Source organism: Centropristis striata, chromosome 24 (assembly GCF_030273125.1).
Source record: "Centropristis striata isolate RG_2023a ecotype Rhode Island chromosome 24, C.striata_1.0, whole genome shotgun sequence".
NCBI lineage: Eukaryota > Metazoa > Chordata > Actinopteri > Perciformes > Serranidae > Centropristis > Centropristis striata.
Window position 1 is genome coordinate 15412106 of NC_081540.1, and position 18985 is coordinate 15431090.

The 18985-nt window shown below is 33.3% G+C and overlaps 1 protein-coding gene across 3 annotated transcripts; it reads right to left on the reverse strand.

Moving 5' to 3' along the window:
- Window positions 1–4594: 4594 nt before the first annotated feature.
- On the reverse strand, window positions 4595–15043 carry LOC131962812 (ras-related protein ralB-B-like). 3 transcript variants are annotated; one of them, XM_059327896.1, is made up of 6 exons: window positions 14933–15020; window positions 14631–14790; window positions 10654–10812; window positions 10368–10576; window positions 8360–8534; window positions 4595–7549 (listed from the first exon to the last, which is right to left on the reverse strand). In XM_059327896.1, exons 3-6 carry the CDS (start codon window positions 10765–10767, stop codon window positions 7442–7444), a joined length of 606 nt encoding a protein of 201 aa, XP_059183879.1. In that variant the 5' UTR covers window positions 10768–10812; window positions 14631–14790; window positions 14933–15020; the 3' UTR covers window positions 4595–7441. The 3 variants fall into 3 exon arrangements, with proteins under 3 accessions (XP_059183879.1, XP_059183877.1, XP_059183876.1); XM_059327894.1 differs by having other exon boundaries at window positions 14631–14816; window positions 14933–15011; XM_059327893.1 differs by having other exon boundaries at window positions 14631–15043.
- Window positions 15044–18985: the final 3942 nt, after the last annotated feature.

An 18985-nucleotide genomic window follows, 5' to 3' on the forward strand; every position in this document is an offset into this window, starting at 1 on the left:
TAAACTATTTTTCATTTTTTTTAGTCATTATTGATCAAATGTAATTTTATTTAATAATATTGAAATATTAGTTTTTATCATATATTTTGTTTCATGTCTTTTTAAAATTTTAATTTTTACATATTTCAAGGCCATTATTGATTGAGTTTTTTGTTTTACTATTATTTAATACAATTTTGAATTTCAATTTTGATGAGTGTTTTTTAAATATATTTTTTTAATTTTTTAATTTTATTAAAATGTATTTATTTTGTTTACATAGTTATTGTAATTTTTTGGTCTTATAACTAATTTAAACGTTGAGATTGTTTAATTAGACGTTTAAATTATAAATTATGAGATTTTTATTTATTTTTTTACATATTTGAATTTTGTTGTTTTTTTGTGCTATTTAAAAAAAACAAATGCAGGTAACAACATTTATATCATTATCAGGATAAAGATTTAGTTTTATAGCAATAACAATAATGTTATTTGATCTGCCACTTTGAGGGAGAAATATTTAGAAAAACAATAGTAATTTGATCTCCTGTTCCTAAAGTTGTGCAGGAAACGAACAGAAAGATGAAAAGTTAAAATGAGAGTAGAAGTAAAGTGCAGGAGGAGGAAGAAGAGCTGCTGCTGGTTGGACCAGATGGACCAGTTTCACATTAAGAGTCTGAATCATGGAGTGATAAGAAGTTTCATTCCTACGACACAAACACAAAAACACCTTGACTCAGTTTTCACCTCAGTATAACTACTGTTATACTGTGGATTTCTTCTTATTCTTCTTGCGGACGCAATTTCGTCCCGCTACTAGTCCTGCAACTCGAAGAGTTTTTATATATTTAAATTATATATCAAAACGTGCGGTTTGATCGGGATCGGTGTGCTATTACTTTTCTCTATGGAATACGAAAAAAGTCGCGAAAAAAGATACCGCACGCACGCACGCACGCACGCACGCACGCACACACGCACACACACACATATGCGCGCGTAAGCGCGCACACTCCTCCAGACACAAATGTTTCAAACACACACACACACACACATTTTGAGGTTAAAGGGCATAGGTTGCTGTATAAATAAATACTTGAAGAGGAATGTTTGTTGTAGGTGTGCTCCTTGTATATTATATAGTATCATAACATTACTAGTATTAATTGTTTGAAATCTCTGAAGAATCTCATCATAGTGTACACACACCGGCAGTAGCCCCCGTGGCCCTTTCAAAATTTCCCCCAGAGGAAATTTTCTAGTTAATATTGTTATTTTTAATTTTTAAGATAAGTCACAAATAAAGCTCTTACAACAAAAAACTTTTTTTTTTTTTTTTACATTTCATCTGATGTAGATCAAATATTAAACTAAAATATTAAAAATATTATTAGGGCCTCGGGGCAATCGCACCGAGCACTGGTCCCATACAGCAATAGCTGTAGGGACCAGTGCTCGGGGCTTACGTCGCGAAAAACTGCCCAAAATTTTGCATTGAAATGAATGGGACGGCCGAAAGAAAATGAGCAAAAAAGAACATTAATTGAAGATTTTCAGACGTCTACTTCTCCGGCATAATTCCACCTAGAGACTCCATTTAAACTTTAAACAGTAGACACAAGTCTTGTGTATTGGTGTATTACTTTGCGTTTCGATAGGTCATATAATTTTTTATCAATCCCTGTTCAATGACCATGATCATTTTTGGAGAAATTCTGAGATTATAATGGGTGTGCCAGAGATACAAAGATACAAAGATACACGCACGCACACACACACTGGTCATTTAATGTAATAACAGTTAAAGATACACGCACACACACACACACTGGTCATTTAATGTAATAACAGTTAAAGATACACGCACGCACACACACACTGGTCATTTAATGTAATAACAGTTAAAGATACACGCACGCACACACACACACACACACACACACACACTGGTCATTTAATGTAATAACAGTTAAAGATACACGCACGCACACACACACACTGGTCATTTAATGTAATAACAGTTAAAGATACAAGCACGCACACACACACTGGTCATTTAATGTAATAACAGTTAAAGATACACGCACACACACACACACACACACTGGTCATTTAATGTAATAACAGTTAAAGATACACGCACGCACACACACACTGGTCATTTAATGTAATATCAGTTAAAGATACACGCAAGCACACACACACACTGGTCATTTAATGTAATAACAGTTAAAGATACACGCACGCACGCACACACACACACACACACACACACACACACACACACTCCTCCAGATACAAATGTTTCTCTCTCTCTCACACACACACACACACACACACACACACACACACACACACATTTTGAGGTTAAAGGGCATAGGTTGCTGTATAAATAAATACTTGAAGAGGAATAGTATCATAACATTACTAGTATTAATTGTTTGAAATCTCTGAAGAATCTCATCATAGTGTACACACACCGGCAGTAGCCCCCGTGGCCCTTTCAAAATTTCCCCCAGAGGAAATTTTCTAGTTTATATAATTATTCATATGTAGAATACATCAATTTTCAAAATATATTAATTCATTCATAAATTAATGGGCATTTTATCAAGTTATTTATGCATTAAATTAAACTATTATTATTATTATTATTATTATTATTATTAAAACAAGTAACAATTATATTATCTGAATAATAAATGTACCGGTAATACTAAATAATTATAATTACTATATATATTTTTTATATATGAAACTAATTTATAAAATATTTATAAATATTAATTAATGAAACAGTATTTTTTTCTTAAATAATACAATAATGTTCCAACAAATGACAAAACAACATAAATTATTATTTTTCAGTGTTAAATTCCACTTCAGTATTTTTTGGTGTGTTTAATGAACACTAAGTCAAGACCGCCATCTAGTGGTCAAAGAATAAATCACAACTCATTTATTGATTTTTTTTTATTTTTTTTTTAATAACCTTAATCCTAATGAACTTGTATTATAGCATTCAGAATGTTTTAATTCTTATATTTCCCATAAAGAAAAAATAACAGAAATACAGACCTGTATGTATCCTTGAATTTACATCTCTGTGATTTTGGTAATTATAAGTGATTATTTACACATTTATTTTATTTAAAGGAAAATTTGATTTTATTTAATATTCATATGTAGTTTTTTTATTTAACTAGTCACCAAAATATTACCCTTATTTGCCTTGACTTTTTTGGATAATAATTTTCTTTTTTCTTCTTTTGATTCCTTTTAGCTTTTATCAAATAATTTCTAAGAACATTTTGAGCATAAAGCAGCTGAAATGTTTCAATATTTGTTTTTATTGTAAATGACAAATATAATGTTTGGACAACAATTACAATAAATGGCAAAAATATCATGAATACAGCACCATATTATTTGCATTTGTGATTTTTTAAAGACAGAATCATCAATAAAAAAAGATATAATGGTGATTTCTGACATAACACCTACAAAATAAACTTGAATTAAACTTAAAATACAGATTAATTTAGTTGTTTTCCCCAGAATTAATGAAAAAAAGGCACCAAATGACATGTACTTTTAAAAGAATATAAATATAAAAATGAGACTTGTTTGACAAATATATTTCTCTTTTTATTCATCTAACTTGTTTCATATCATTTGTAATGATTATATGCATAATATTGGTGCTGAAATATGTTGCAATTGCTTTTTATTGTAAATGTTTAAATGAAAACAAATAAATGGCAGAAATATAAATACAGCACCTCATCAAGAGATTTTATATTTTTAATCAGACTTTTTAAATTTATTTCCAAGACATATATTTGTTGTTTTTTAAGGGGATATTAGAATTTCTATAAAATAAAAACTCAATTTAAACCCATATAAAGATTAATTTATTATCCATGTATTTTTAGAATGTTTTTTCAAATAATAAACACATTGGAAATGCACTGAATTACTTTTTTTTACAGAAATATATAAATTACTTTATAAATTCGACTTTTCCTTTGACTTATTTGGCAAATAATTTTATATTTTTTATATTATTGTTATTTAAAACGTTTTTTTATGTATCATAATTCTGCTGAAATGTTTCAATTGTTTTTGTTGTAAATATATAAATGGCAACAAATTGATGGCAGAAATATAATACAGCACCATATAATTAAGATATTTAAATCTCTATGTATTTATTTTAAAACAAAAACTAAATTTAAACCCATGTAAAGATTCATTAAATATTCATGTATTTATAGAATTTTTCATAATTGGAAATACACTTAAATATTTATTTACTTAAATATTTATTTAAATTGAAGAAAAATTACAAACTTCTTTCCTTTGACTTGTTTATTTGGCAAATAATTTCATATTCATTCTCATAACTCTCATATTATTTCCTCCTCATACTTGTTTCATATCATTTTTAATGTTTTTATGCATAACAATGCAGCCAATGAAGCATCATCTTTTCTTTTATTATCAAATGAATACGAGTTTGAACAACACAAACTGAAACGTGATTTTAACAGCAGATTCCCTTTTTAAAACGTGATTATAAATTATAGATTTCTTTCGGGGGTGGGGGGGGGGGGGGGGGGGTGAAGAATAAAGCTTTCATACAAAAAGGAGTGTATGGAAGTGTGATTATGATTATACATCAGGAATGTGTGAAAAAGGGACGACTGGTGGAGAGTTTAAGGCACAAAAAATCTCACCTGGGACATCCAGAAAATGGCTTTTCTTCAGCTAGCAGCCTGTAGCAACAGGTGCAACTCAAGATTGTCAAACAGTCCCAACAAGGCAGGAGAGAGAGGAAGCCTGTACAGCATGTGGCCACAAGTAGACGGACACATTTGGGTATTTTTGGCAACATTTCTCTTGCCATTGTGGCTCCTGAAAACAGTGCAGACACGTTCGCTCACATGGTTTCAACAAACCAATATCTGGGAAATATCTGTCTCTTTGTTAAATGTCTATGGGCTGAAATATGTGCCACCAGAAACTGAATTCGAATTATTTATATTTGAATTTGAATTGCTTAACTTGAATAATTGCGTTACAAAACTGAATTCGAATCACATAATTTGAATTTGTATTGTTCAATTTGAATCATTGCATTGGAAAACTGAATCTGAATTATAATTTGAAATTAAATTTATTGGTTTGGAACTGAACATTCAGTTCTCACAATTCAAATTCAGTTCGCAAAATTCAATTTAAATTTTCTGCGACGAACATCCGGGTAGTTGAGGCAGAGCAATCAAGCGCCTCTTCGGCCAATCAGCACATCCGTTTTCCTTTGTAACATCTGTTGCCACCCAGTTGCCATAGCGCCTCTTCGGCCAATCAGCACCTCCGTTTTCCTTTGTAACGTTTGTTGCCACCCGGTTGCCATAGCGCCTCTTCGGCCAATCAGCACCTCCGTTTTCTGCGCTCGATTGCTCTGCCTCAACTACCCGGAGTAATGCAATTATTCAAGTTAAGCAATTCAAATATAAATAATTCAAATTCAGTTTCTGGTGGCACATATTTCGGCCCATAAATGTTCCCCTTTGTTTCTCGTTTTCTCTGAAAATGACGTCGCAAGAGCGATAACAGTGGAGGGAAAAACAACAAGCAAAAATTCATGTAAAAAAAGACAAATATTTCATGATGAATGCCCTGATGCAGCGTGAAAACGTAGTATAATATACACTTTGCAACCTCCTAATGTGAACAATTTATGTACATTTTGGCTTAAAAGGTGACTCAAATAATTCATTTTGTAGTTGACTATTTAAAGGGACGGTTCAGTTTTTTTAAAGTGTGGTTGAAAGAGGAACTTATATATGGTCAGTGTATTTACCACCAGACTCCATTGACAAAAACATTTCATTTAAGCTGACAGGGTAGTTGCTGGTTAGTTGGTGACATATTTTTTTCATATTTTTTTAATATTATTATTGGGCAATTTTAATCAAGTATACAAAATTAGGCCTTATTTCAAGAGAAAAAAGAAATAAAACCTGAATATTTTTTCAATAGTTATAGTGGGAAAAAAATTCTTGATGGGAATGCAGAGTAGGTTATGTCAACTTTTAGAGACTATTTAAAGGGACGGTTCAGATTTTTTTAAGTGTGGTTGAATGAGGAACTTATTTATGGTCAGTGTATTTACCACCAGACTCCATTGACAAAAACAGTCATTTAAGCTGAATTTTAGTTTTAAAGCACAAATTATGACTTGTATGACTTTATGAGTAAAAGTAATGACAATTTAATTGTATATTGTAACTTTCGAGACAAAACTGTAAGGCTTAAAGTCAGAATCAAACTTTTAAAATTATCATTCAAAGTCAAAACTTTGACTTTGTCTGCTGTTACAATAATATTTCCTTTTATGTTCAAATAATGACTGAATTATAATGATGACGTATTATAGAATTCTGAATGTTTTAATTCTTATATTTCCCATGTACAAAAAATAAATGGGGAAAAAACAGCAGAAATACAGACCTGTATGTATCCTTGAATTTACATCTCTGTGATTTTGGTAATTATAAGTGATTATTTAGAAATGTATTTTATTTAGAGGAAAATAGGATTTTATTTAATATTCTTTTATGGCTTTTTTTAAACTCCATTCTCCAAAATATTAACCTTATTTCCCTTGATCTTTTTGGATAATAATTTTATTTTTTCTTCTTTTTATTCCTTTGAGCTTGTATTCAATCATACCTGTCTCTTTAACTGTTAAATGTTCCCCTTTGTTCCTCATTTTCAATAAGCCAAAATTCACGTAAAAAAAGACAAAACTTTGACTTTGTCTGTTGCTACAATAATATTTCATTTTATGTTCAAAATAATGACTGAATTATGATGAACTTATTGACATTTATGACTTTATAAGAATAACAAATATGACTTTTAAAGTGCAAACTGTTACTTTTTAGATGCCAACACAACAGCCCCATATTCCACAGAAACATATATGTTCCGTGAGCTAAAATTAACAATTTTTTCAATGGAGTCTGGTAGAGAAAATATTCTAAATACAGCACGCTTGATGTCGTGCTTCGTGTTGGAAACATGCAACAAGAAGGAGAAGTTGTGCATCATTTTTCCCTTCCAGCACCGAGCTGTGAAGTGTCTGCGTACTTTTGGCCACATGGAGGAGCTGCACTCAAAGAGGAAGCAGAAGCAGGAAGTACCCAGGTCACCAACATCTTTAAAACAAACAAACAGAAGTGGGAGTCCTCCAACAGACAGAAGAATACACGCTGGGTGTGCATGTGTGTGTTTGTGTGTGTGTGTGTGTGTGTGTGTGTGTGTGTGTGTGTGTGTGTGTGTGGGCAGGTGAGGACTCGGAGTGTTTGGCGCCCCCAGCTGGTGGAGCGAGTGTCCGTCTGACTGGATTTTTTTTTTGGTTTTGGCACTTTGTCACCTCGGCTGGGAGTTAAAGTATGCAGCAGTGCTTCTTCTTCTTCTTGCCGCTCGGCCCGTTTTTGTCTTTGCTCTCGGCCATCTTCTTCTTGCGAACCTCCCGCATGAGGTCGAAGAACACCTGCGGGACGGAGGACAGGTGTTACACACGGTTTCTGAGGTGGTGGAATGCAAACGCGGCCAATGAGAAGAGATGTTCGCAGAAGAAAATTCACTCAAGATGTGCTGACTCGTGTTTTCTCTTATTCATATTTCATTATTATCAACATTAATCTCTCTCAGAAGCTAGAAGCAGGGAGAACTCTATGGGCCACTAGAAACTGAATTTTAATTATTTTTTATATTTGAATTTGAATTGCTTAACTTGAATAATTGCATTAAAAACTGAAGTTGAATCGCATAATTTGAATTTGTATTGTTCAATTTGAATCATTGCATTGAAAAACTGAATCTGAATTGTGACTTGAGATTGAATTTATTAGTTTGGAACTGAACATTCAGTTCTCACACTTCAAATTCAGTTCGCAAAATTCAATAAAATTCTGTGACGAACATCCGGGTAGTTGAGGCAGAGCAATCGAGCACAGAAAACGGATGTGCTGATTGGCCGAAGAGGCGCTCTGTGTAGCTGCTAATTCCAATGTTTTCTGAAAGCTGAGAAGTTGCTCTTTACAGCCAACAATGTGTCATTACGGTAATTTCACTCACGCTTTCTCCGGAAGCCCACAAAGCAGGAACACACACACTCAGTGGCAGAGAAATAGAAACTCTGGATTATGTATGAAAAAAGTTGACAATGACGAAAACGAAGGACATTTTCACTATAATTTTAGTTCGTTTTTTAACCACACAATACAGTTTCAGTTAGTTATTTTTAACTTTCGTTTTTATATAATAAAACTATACTAACTAACTATAAAAACCTTGGTACCTTGTCGACGTTGGCTCTCGTCTTGGCCGAGGTCTCCACGTACTGAACCCCCCACTCGTTGGCCTTGGCCGTGGCTTCGTCAGCGGAGACCTGCCGCCGCTCCTCCAGGTCCGACTTGTTCCCCACCAGGAGCAGAGGGATGGCCTCCTCCTCCTTCACCCGCAGGATCTGCTCCCTGAAGAAACACAGCGTTTCACTCGCTTTCTGAAGAAAAGACTTTTGCTAATGCTTTACCACAGCTAGTTGGAATTTAATTCTTAAATACAAGTTAAATTCACTCAGTACGTTTACATGACACTTGAAAAAAAACAAATTATTGCCTTAATCTGACTATAACTGGACAACTGAAGTGCATGTAAACGTGTTAGTCCGACTGATGTTGGAGTTCTCCAACTCTGATTAGGACACCCAGATAATGTGATTGGAATAGGATTTTCACCGGCATGTATGACAAGACAACGCATGCTCTACATGCTCCACCCACCGCGCTGGCGTATGACCCTGAAACAAAAACATCCAAGAAAGCCAGTCGCATTAGGCGGTCACATTAGCCGGTCACATTAGCCAGTCGCATTAGCCGGTCACATTAGGCGATTGCATTAGCCGGTCACGTTAGCTGGTCACATTAGCTGGTCACATTAGCCGGTCACATTAGCCAGTCGCATTAGCCGGTCACATTAGGCGATTGCATTAGCCGGTCACGTTAGGCGATTGCATTAGCCGGTCACATTAGCTGGTCACATTAGCCGGTCACATTAGCCAGTCACATTAGCCGGTCACATTAGGCGATTGCATTAGCCGGTCACATTAGCTGGTCACATTAGCTGGTCACATTAGCCGGTCACATTAGGCGATTGCATTAGCCGGTCACATTAGGCGATTGCATTAGCCGGTCACATTAGCTGGTTGCATTAGCCGGTCACATTAGCTGGTTGCATTAGCCGGTCACATTAGCTGGTTGCATTAGCCGGTCACATTAGCCAGTCAGTAGCGACGGCAAAAAGTTTTGAACTGAGGTCAACAGAAAGGGCGCCATATTACCGCTGAAACAACGCATATCACCACCCAGTGTTGAGGAGGAGAACACGTTCCGTCAGGTCAGTTATTCTTTTTTCTCAGTTGCATGTAAGTCCTATTAGACGCCAAGATCAATTTTAAAGCATAGCTCGATTTAACTGTGCATGTAAACGCACTGAGTGTCCAAACCCACTACCCACCAACAGGTTGTAAAAATCACCAAAAATGCACAAAAGTTCACAAAAGCAAGAAACTGTAAGAACAGAAAATATCGCCAGATTTTCATATCAGGAAAAGTAACCAAATCAAGTTTTTTTTACTCATCTTTAATGGTTTATATGTATAATTTATTTACATCTACATCTTCTGTCTGTTCCACGTACCCTTCTGAAAACGTGGTGATCCATCATTTGAATATGTGGAACCCAAACTTTGGAACTCTCTGCCTCTCCCCCTATGTTCCGCTATTTCTGTCGACTGTTTTAAAAAATCACCTTAAGACCAGATATCTTTTTAGACAGGCATTTGGATGACCACCATGCATTGTACATATTATTTTATAATTCTTTTTTTTTTTTACTTACTTAATATATTTTTTCTAAAGTGTGGTCTCCATTTATTAAATATGTAGACTATTTGACATACCATGTCACCTGATTCATGTTTTTACAATTTAACTTTGTGACAGTAATTCTTTTTACTTTACATTTATTTATTCTGTATATTTGGCAATTTTTACTGTATATTTATTTATTATTTTTCACAATCTTTTAACTGTGTATTTATTATTTTACAATATTTTTTACATTTCTATTTGACTTTTTTAATATATATTTGACTTTTGTATATTTTGTTGAGATTTTTAACCCTAGTTTATAAATATCTTTTACTGATTTTCTTTCCTTTTGCACAAAATAAGTCTGTAATTAATAAACTTTCCCTGAAAAAAACAAAGATTCCCAGTCCCTTAGCATCCTGAGTAACAGCAGACCTGAACTCAGACGTGGCGGTGAAGGACTCGTGCTCTGTGATGGAGAAGAGCAGCAGGAAGCCCTCCCCGCTGCGGAAGTAGTTGTCTCTGATGGCGGCGTAGTCCTCCTGCCCCGCCGTGTCCAGGATGTCGATCTGAACGTCCTCGCCGTCCAGCACCACCTTCTTCCTGTAGCTGTCGGCCTTGGTGGGCTCGTAGTCCTCCACAAACTGACAGAGGACATGATTAGATGAGCGGGGAGCAGAAGCAGCGAGGGTTCATGGGAAATGTAGTGTTGGAGCCTCACCTCGTCGTACATGAACTGCAGAGTGAGCGCCGACTTCCCCACGCCGCCGCTGCCCACCATGATCACCTTATGGAGCGCCAGAGAGGTCTGGTTCTTGTTCTTACCGGACGCCATGACTCCGCTCTGTCTCAGTCCAGCAGCTCACAGCTCCGCCTAGGGCTGCAGCATTATGGCAAAAATGATCATCACAATTATTTTGATCAATATTGCAATCACGATTACTAATCACGATTTTTCATCATGTTAGGGAAAACATCTGTATTTTTATTGTACTACTTTTACTACTGTACTGCTACAGAGCTAACGGTTAGCCTGCTAGCAATTGGCAAACTGGACGCTAAGGGGTTAACATCCTCTGGCTCTGCAGCTGGGAGAGACTGCTGCAGGAGGACTGTGCTGCTTCGACTCGTTCTTACTCCGCAGGCCCCCTCTCGTAAGAACGAGTCTCCAAAAGTCTCCAATGACACCAGAAAAAGTCGCTGGATTTGTCTCCAGTCGCTGTCTTGAAAAATAGTCCCTATGGGGGTCTGAAAAGTCGCTAAATTTAGCAACAAAGTCGCTTAGTTGGCAACACTGCTTCGCCGGCTTTTACAAATGGCGCGTGTTGTATGGGTGTCGAGTACTACGTCACATCCTGCTTAGCGTTCTATCCAATCAATCTATCCAATCAGCAACCAGGCTCAAATGGCCCTGCCCCCTGGTGGTTGGTGGACTACTGGTGTAGAAAGCGTTGATTAGATATGCAGGAGAGACGCATTTTAAAATGGAAATATCACCGACGATCAGGTTAATTTAATCGTGGCAGCCAAAATCGTGATCACGATTAAAAATTTGATTAATTGTGCAGCCCTACTGAGAGACAAGCAGGTAGAGACCAGCAGGGACAGGTAAGAGACCAGCAGGTAGAGACCAGCAGGGACAGGTAAGAAACCAGCAGGGACAGGTAGAGACCAGCAGGGACAGGTAAGAAACCAGCAGGGACAGGTAGAGACCAGCAGGGACAGGTAAGAAACCAGCAGGGACAGGTAAGAAACCAGCAGGGACAGGTAAGAAACCAGCAGGGACAGGTAAGAGACCAGCAGGTAGAGACCAGCAGGGACAGGTAAGAAACCAGCAGGGACAGGTAGAGACCAGCAGGGACAGGTAAGAGACCGGCAGGGACAGGTAGAGACCTGCAGGGACATGTAAGGTACCAGCAGGGACAGGTAAGAGACCAGCAGGGACAGGTAGAGACCAGCAGGGACAGGTAGAGACCAGCAGGGACAGGTAAGAGACCAGCAGGGACAGGTAAGAGACCAGCAGGGACAGGTAAGAGACCAGCAGGGACAGGTAGAGACCAGCAGGGACAGGTAGAGACCTGCAGGGACAGGTAAGAGACCAGCAGGGACAGGTAAGAGACCAGCAGGGACAGGTAAGAGACCAGCAGGGACAGGTAGAGACCAACAGGGACAGGAAATCTTTTGAAATATTCTGCTCATTATGTTTTTTGTTTATTGATTCATTTGAAAGGCTTTTAGGTTATTCATCTTTATATATTTCTTAAAAAACCCTTTTACTGCACTCAATACTTTTATTCTTGCTGATACAAACTTTGGCTTTAATGCAGGATTTACTTGTTTTGGAGCATCTTAAGAGCATAATACAAATACTTGTACTTCAGTTAAGGATCTGAATACTTCTTCCATCTGATTAGTCCGTCTGCATGGCTGCAGTAGCAGTCTGTGATTGGTCAGATGAAGTGCCTTGTGATAAAGAGCCACTGTAAATACAGTGCAGGGAAGTACGTGGAAAAGAACACTTGTCAGTGACCTTTTCCTGCTCGCCTGTGATGCGGGCTGCAAGGACACCAACATGAGGGCTTTAAAGTCCAAATATGTCACGTTTTAACTGCCAGCACAAGGTGGAGAATAGAGAGGCACGTAATATAACCTCAGCTGCAAAAGCAAACGAGAAACAAATTAACCATATGCATATTTTTAAATTAACTTTATATTTAATAGTTAAAAACAATACATTCTGCTCTTCAGCGACACTGTGAAGCCATGATAGATTCTGCCGAGACAAATGGCACTGAAACTGAAACTGAAAATCGGTTTTTCACAGAGCTGAGAGGAGAGGACAAGAGAGGATGGAAACATGGAAATAGTTCAACATGTGGAATATGTGGAGCAAAAGTTTCTTTTTCCACATTATAACTGTTATTCTGCACAAAATCCTTTTTTTTTCATACACTTCTTGCCATGCTGTGCTGTTTCCATGGAGCAGCAGGAGTTGTTGTTTTTTTATAAACTTTGTATATTGCAGTTGGTGTTCAGTATATTTATTTATTAGTCTTAACATAATGCCAATATTTTTTTGTTTGTTTACTTTAAACGAATGAAAGTGTACTGTAATTATTTGCTGTCAAAGAATTATATTATTTTATAGAAATAGTATTAAATAATTTTAATCAAAATGGTATTTTATTTTATTTTATTTAGAACGGTCTCAAAATTATAAATTTTTTTGTTTTTATTCAGAATTCTTTATTCATCTATTTAGGACCGTCATAAAATGGTTTTATTATTATACCTTATTATTATTTATCCATTGGTCTTAGCATACAAACAATTGGTTGTTTACTTTAAAAATAGTATTAAAGATGGTACTTTAAGTTATTTAGGCCTTTCACAAAGTTTTATAGACAGATTTTATATTTCTTCCTTTCTTGACCTTAACATAGCAGAAAAGTTTTATGTTTGTCTACATTTTAAAGAAACAGTATTAAAAAACAGGGGGGGAAAAAGATACATCATTTTATATTTAAAAAAAAAAAAAAATCAAAAACAGTGTTGAAAAATAAAATATATGTTTTATCAAATTATACTTATAAATATTATACTTTATTATATACTTTTTTTGGCCTTAATATACCATTTATGTTTTTATATGTTTGTCTACAATTTAATAATAGAATTGAAAATCCAAAGAAAAAGAAAAGTACTTATTTTATTTTAGTAAGTATTTTCTAAAAATACTTCATTCTATTTAGAGCTGTCTTAAAAGCTATTTTATGTTTTTGTTATTTTGTTGTTTTATTTTACTTTTATTTTTTTTTACTTTGCTTTTATATTTTATTATTATTTATTTATTGGTCTTTGGGCTTTTTGTTTTTGTTTTACTTTAAAACAGATAAAAAATGAACGAGATCTTACTTTGCATTTCTTTCTTTGTTTCTTTTATTCTACTGTATTGGTACTCATTATTGAGGGCTGTCATTAAATGACATCTTTCTTTCTTTTAACTTATATTTTATATTTATCTATCTATTGCATAACACCGATATAATTCAAAAGAATTATGTATTTTCTTATTTATTGTTTTATTTATATTTTATTTATTTGTCTTATATACTTCTCTACATTTTAAAGAAACAGTATAAAAAAACAGGAAAAAAGATACATCATTTTATCATATTTTAAATATATATTATATATATATATATTTATCTTTATCAACAGAATTATGTATTTTCTTATTTGTTGTTTTAATTATATTTTATTTATTGGTCTTATATGTTTCTCTACATTTAAAAGAAAAGGCATCTTAGTGTTTTATTTTAAAAAATCGATAGTAATAATGGTTGTACTTAAGAAGTAAATGAAGTGTATCCGTAGCTGCAATAAAAGAGGAACTGTAATTTCAGCTTCCTCTCTGTTTGAACCATCTGACAGCTACAACGAGTCAAGACAAGACACAAAACAACTACTTTACTAGCTCCCGCCCTCCTGCTTGTGTCTGATTGGCTAAAACTCCACTATCGCCACTCCGATTGGCCGTTCGGATTGCCACTCATCTCACTGATAGCTAGCTGTGAAGCAGCCTTCTGATAACGCTTTCTCTCCCTTCGGGGCGAATTCAGAGAAAAACGGCGATAAACCGTAACGTAGAAAACGCGAGGCTAGCTTAAAGGGTGCGGAAAAGGTCGCGCAACTCACCTGCTAACGTGTTTTTCCGCCGTTCGTTAGGAAATCCGCCATACACCGACACACACTCAACTTTTACAAGTTGACCGGGAGACTCTCTGCCCCACCTTGAACGCGGACTCCAACCAAAGATTTTGTGTTCAGGTCAAGAGGTGTCACTGCGGCGGAAAAACTGGAGCAAGAAACAGCTGGCGTAGCCTTTATACCAAGGCCACGGATTTTTGTGATCGCATTAAATATAGATACAAATAACATTTACAATTAAGTATACGAAGCAACAGTTTTTATATAATCACATATAGGTTTACACTTACTTCAAATGTAGGTAAATGCCGAAAAATACGGCGTTTTCAGTCCCGCTCACGGGCTGACGGACCCGGGCAACAGACAAAGTGACACCTCCTACTTTTCCCCTCTTCTCTGATAACACTAACAGGAAGTGATGTCACGAAATTCCTTGTATTCCTCATAATTACTTTATTTATTTATTTGTTTATATGGGTGTAAATAATCCCAATCATGTTAGTTTTTTTAGTCTTTTCAAATATTATTTAATGGAATTAAACGGTACTTTATGTAGCACACCACCGATATTTTGTTTGTTTACTTCACAAACTGTATAAATTAAGTTTACTTACAAATAGTATTGAAAAATAAAATATATAGCTATAAAGTAGAAGTAAAAAAATAAGAAAGAAAGAAATAATATATATATATATATATATATATATATATATATATATACATCTATGTATGTCTTACTTTTTGGCCTTAATATACCATCAATGTTTTGATATGTTTGTCTACAATTTCTCAAGAAAAAGAAAAGAAAATGACTTCTTAAATTATTTTTTGTTTTTGTTATTTTGTTGTTTTATGTTACTTTTTTTTTTTTTTTACTTTGCTTTTATATTTTATAATTATTTCTTTATTGGTCTTTGGGCGTTTTGTTTTTGTTTTACTTTAAAACAGATAAAAAATGAACGAGATCTTACTTTGTATTTGTTTCTTTATTCTACTGTATTGGCACTTTACATTATTGAGGGCTGTTATTATATTACATCTTTCTTTTTTTTTAATTATATTTTATTATTATTCATCTATTGCCTACCACCAATATCTTTTGTTTATTAGCTGTAAAACAATACTATTAATTGTGTTATTATTTGGTTTTATTATAATTTATATCTTTATTTATTCATTGGTCTTAACATGCCACAAATGTCTTTGCTAGTTTGTACACTTAAATAGAAAATGTTCTTTATTTTATTTAGTTATATTTTTGTATTGGTCTTATATGTTTGTCTACATTGAGAGAAAAGTATTTTGGTTTTTATTTTTAAAATATTTTTGTTTTTGTTTGATTTATTATATTTTATTAATAGTCACAGTCAACATGCTGCCAATATTTTTTATCGTTTGTTAACTTTAAAAAAAATAAAAATATGATTAAAAGTGGTTCTTTATATTATTTTGGGCTGTGAAAAATATTAGTATTATTAATATGTATTAATTTATTGGGCTTACCTATCATTTATTTTGTTACTTACTCACTCTTATTTTGAATGTATGTCATATATTAGCTACATTTTTCATGTATTCATGTCACATGAAAACCAAAAAAGTAGCTTAAAATATTGTGGGTATAAAATGTAACCTGCAATTCCAGTATTTGGACTAAAGATGGCGCTATTTCATTACTTTGTCCCTCTCTGACTGATCACCTTGAACTCAAAGGAATGACGTTAAAACTTCAAAGAACCTCTATGTCGATTAAAATTTAATAAAACATGTTTTTCGCATAATTTCGCATATTTACCCAAAATTAAAGCCGACATGTTTAGTTTTATTTTGGGAACTTAAAGACTTCATAGTCTGCATATTTTCACTTTAAAAAAAAAAAAAAAAGGCAAATTACTTACAAAATACAACATTAACTAAACAAATAAACAAATAAACTAAACAATAAAACTAAAATAAAAAGTCCAAAGGCCAATAAATAAATATTTATCAAATATAAAAGCAAAGTAAAAAAAAATAAATAAAAGTAAAATAAAAGAACAAAATAACAAAAACAAAAAAATAATATAGTTTGTATAACTATAATATTTTTAAAGTATTTTTAGGAAATACTTACTAAAATAAAATAATTACTTTTATTTTATTTTTCTTTAGATTATATATATATGTATATATATATATGTATATATATATATATATATATATATATATATATATATATATATATATATATGTATATATATATATATATATATATATATATATATATATATATAATTCAATTGCTTAATGATCATGATCTTGAATGTAAAATTTATAGTGAATGCTTTGTTAGAAAAATACACATCATATTTCTGAATTTAAAATTAAGGCAGCTTTCTGTTTTCTTACAGTAAAACTTTAAATTTAATGTCAAATAAAAAAAGAATTAAAAAGTTTGGCAACTTTTGCTGCTAGACTTTTTTTTCTTACATGGCATTTTACATTTGCTGTAATGTTACACTGTAAAAAAATTGTTTGTCCTTTCGCATCATTTTCCATATTTACCCCAAATTAAAGCCGACATGTTTAGTATTACTTTGGAAACTTTAAGATTTCATATTCTGCATATTTTTGGCAAAACAGCAGAAGTTCCCAAGCAGTCACATTTGAAGAATCCAAATTCTGCTAAACACAGGTTCATGTGAGGGGAAAAACAGAGTTGACCTGTTTTTAAACTTCATGTTGTTTTTGCTTTATGATAATCAGCAGCTGAAAGGTCAAAGGTCACCTCAGCTCCGTCTGGCTGCTGCTCATTTGGTTTCAGGGTTTTTACTAACAAATGTTGTTGTCAGCGCGTCCTGTCATGTCAGACTCACTCATTAGTCCGAGCTGTTTCAGATTGTGTTCAATTTGACTAGAAAGGCTCAGCTTATTTACATACCTGGACCACTTTTTAAGATTTTTGAGTTGCGGAAATAAAGCAGTGATTATTTTTACTAGCCTCCTGCAGCATTAAGGGCATTTTATGTTGGTATTTTATCCATTTTATATGAAGGTTGTCTTTTACTTCATGATAAAATCATGCTTTATTACTAAGAATATCTTCTATAATCACATGAATGTTTTTAAAGATGATAATGTTACAAAAACACAGTAAAGCACCTTTAAAAATTCTCTGCTGAGCATCAGAATCACATTTCAATGAGTCATTTTATGGGTTTGGATCTGTTTTATACCTTGTTTAACGTATCAGGTGCTGCTTGAGTTTGTGGTTTTACTATTTTTGTCTTTTACTGTCTTTGTTTAAGTGACAGAAAAAAAGAAAAATGATGTGAAAAATACAAGTCAAAACTAAAGTTTAAGATTTCCACGTTTTAAACTCTGAATGATATGATATTTGAAGATATAGAATAATATTAAACTAAAGCTTCAGTGTCTCTATAAGAGATATAAACATTTTTCATTTTTATTTTTCTCCTTATATATTTATATTACACTGTTTCCATACTGCATTTTTTTTTATTTGTGAAGTAACTAAAAATTTACCTCAGGAATGGAGCAGATATAGAAAAACGTGAGTGATTGTTTTTTTAATTTGAAAAATTATTATTAATTAGATAATTATCATTCTTAATTCTACTTGTGTAGCATGTTGAATGCAATACTTTCACTTGTATGGTTGTAAAAAAAAAGGCAAATTACTTTTATTACAAATATTAACCATAAAATGGAATTTGAAATCTGTAAATTAGTTTAATGTGAAATTATAGATTTATATATATACATATATATATATACTTTTACATTATTATTAAATTGCTCAATGATCTTGAATGTTAAATTACAGTGAATGCTATGTAAAAAAAATATACATCATATTGCTGAATGTAAAATTAGGCATCTTTCTGTTTTCTTGCAGCAAAACTTTAAATGTATTGTAAAAATAAAAATAAAATTAAAAAGTTTGGCTTTTGCTGCCAGACTTTTTATTTCTTACAGTGCATGTTACATTTGCTGTATTGCTACACTGTAAAAAAATGTTTGTAGAAATTACAGTAAAACGCTGTCAGATGACATCAGAAATAGGGCGTAAAATAAAAAATTGTATATCATCATATTAGACACTTTTAATTACCGTAAATCAAAGAATAGCACAAAACTTTTACTTTTTCTGCCATTAAATGTAGGAAACACACAGTTTTGCTGTAAAAAATATAACATTTTCATGCAAAATTTATGTAGAAATACCATGATGCGTGAATGAATGACACAATTACCCTAAAAATAACGGGAATATTCAGTCTAAATTACAGTTTTTGCTGATATTTACATTGAAATTTACAGTAGAAAACCCATTCACTGTC

What these genes read in the sequence shown, in the direction of transcription:
- LOC131962812 (XM_059327893.1), bottom strand. Translation starts at nt 10,767, where the DNA reads ATGGCGTCCGGTAAGAACAAGAACCAGACCTCTCTGGCGCTCCATAAG. An exon ending in TGCAGTTCATGTACGACGAG is followed by an intron (nt 10,577 to 10,653) that starts GTGAGGCTCCAA and finishes GTCCTCTGTCAG; the next exon opens with TTTGTGGAGGACTACGAGCC. An exon ending in CGAGAGCCAACGTCGACAAG is followed by an intron (nt 7,550 to 8,359) that starts GTACCAAGGTTT and finishes TCCGTCCCGCAG; the next exon opens with GTGTTCTTCGACCTCATGCG.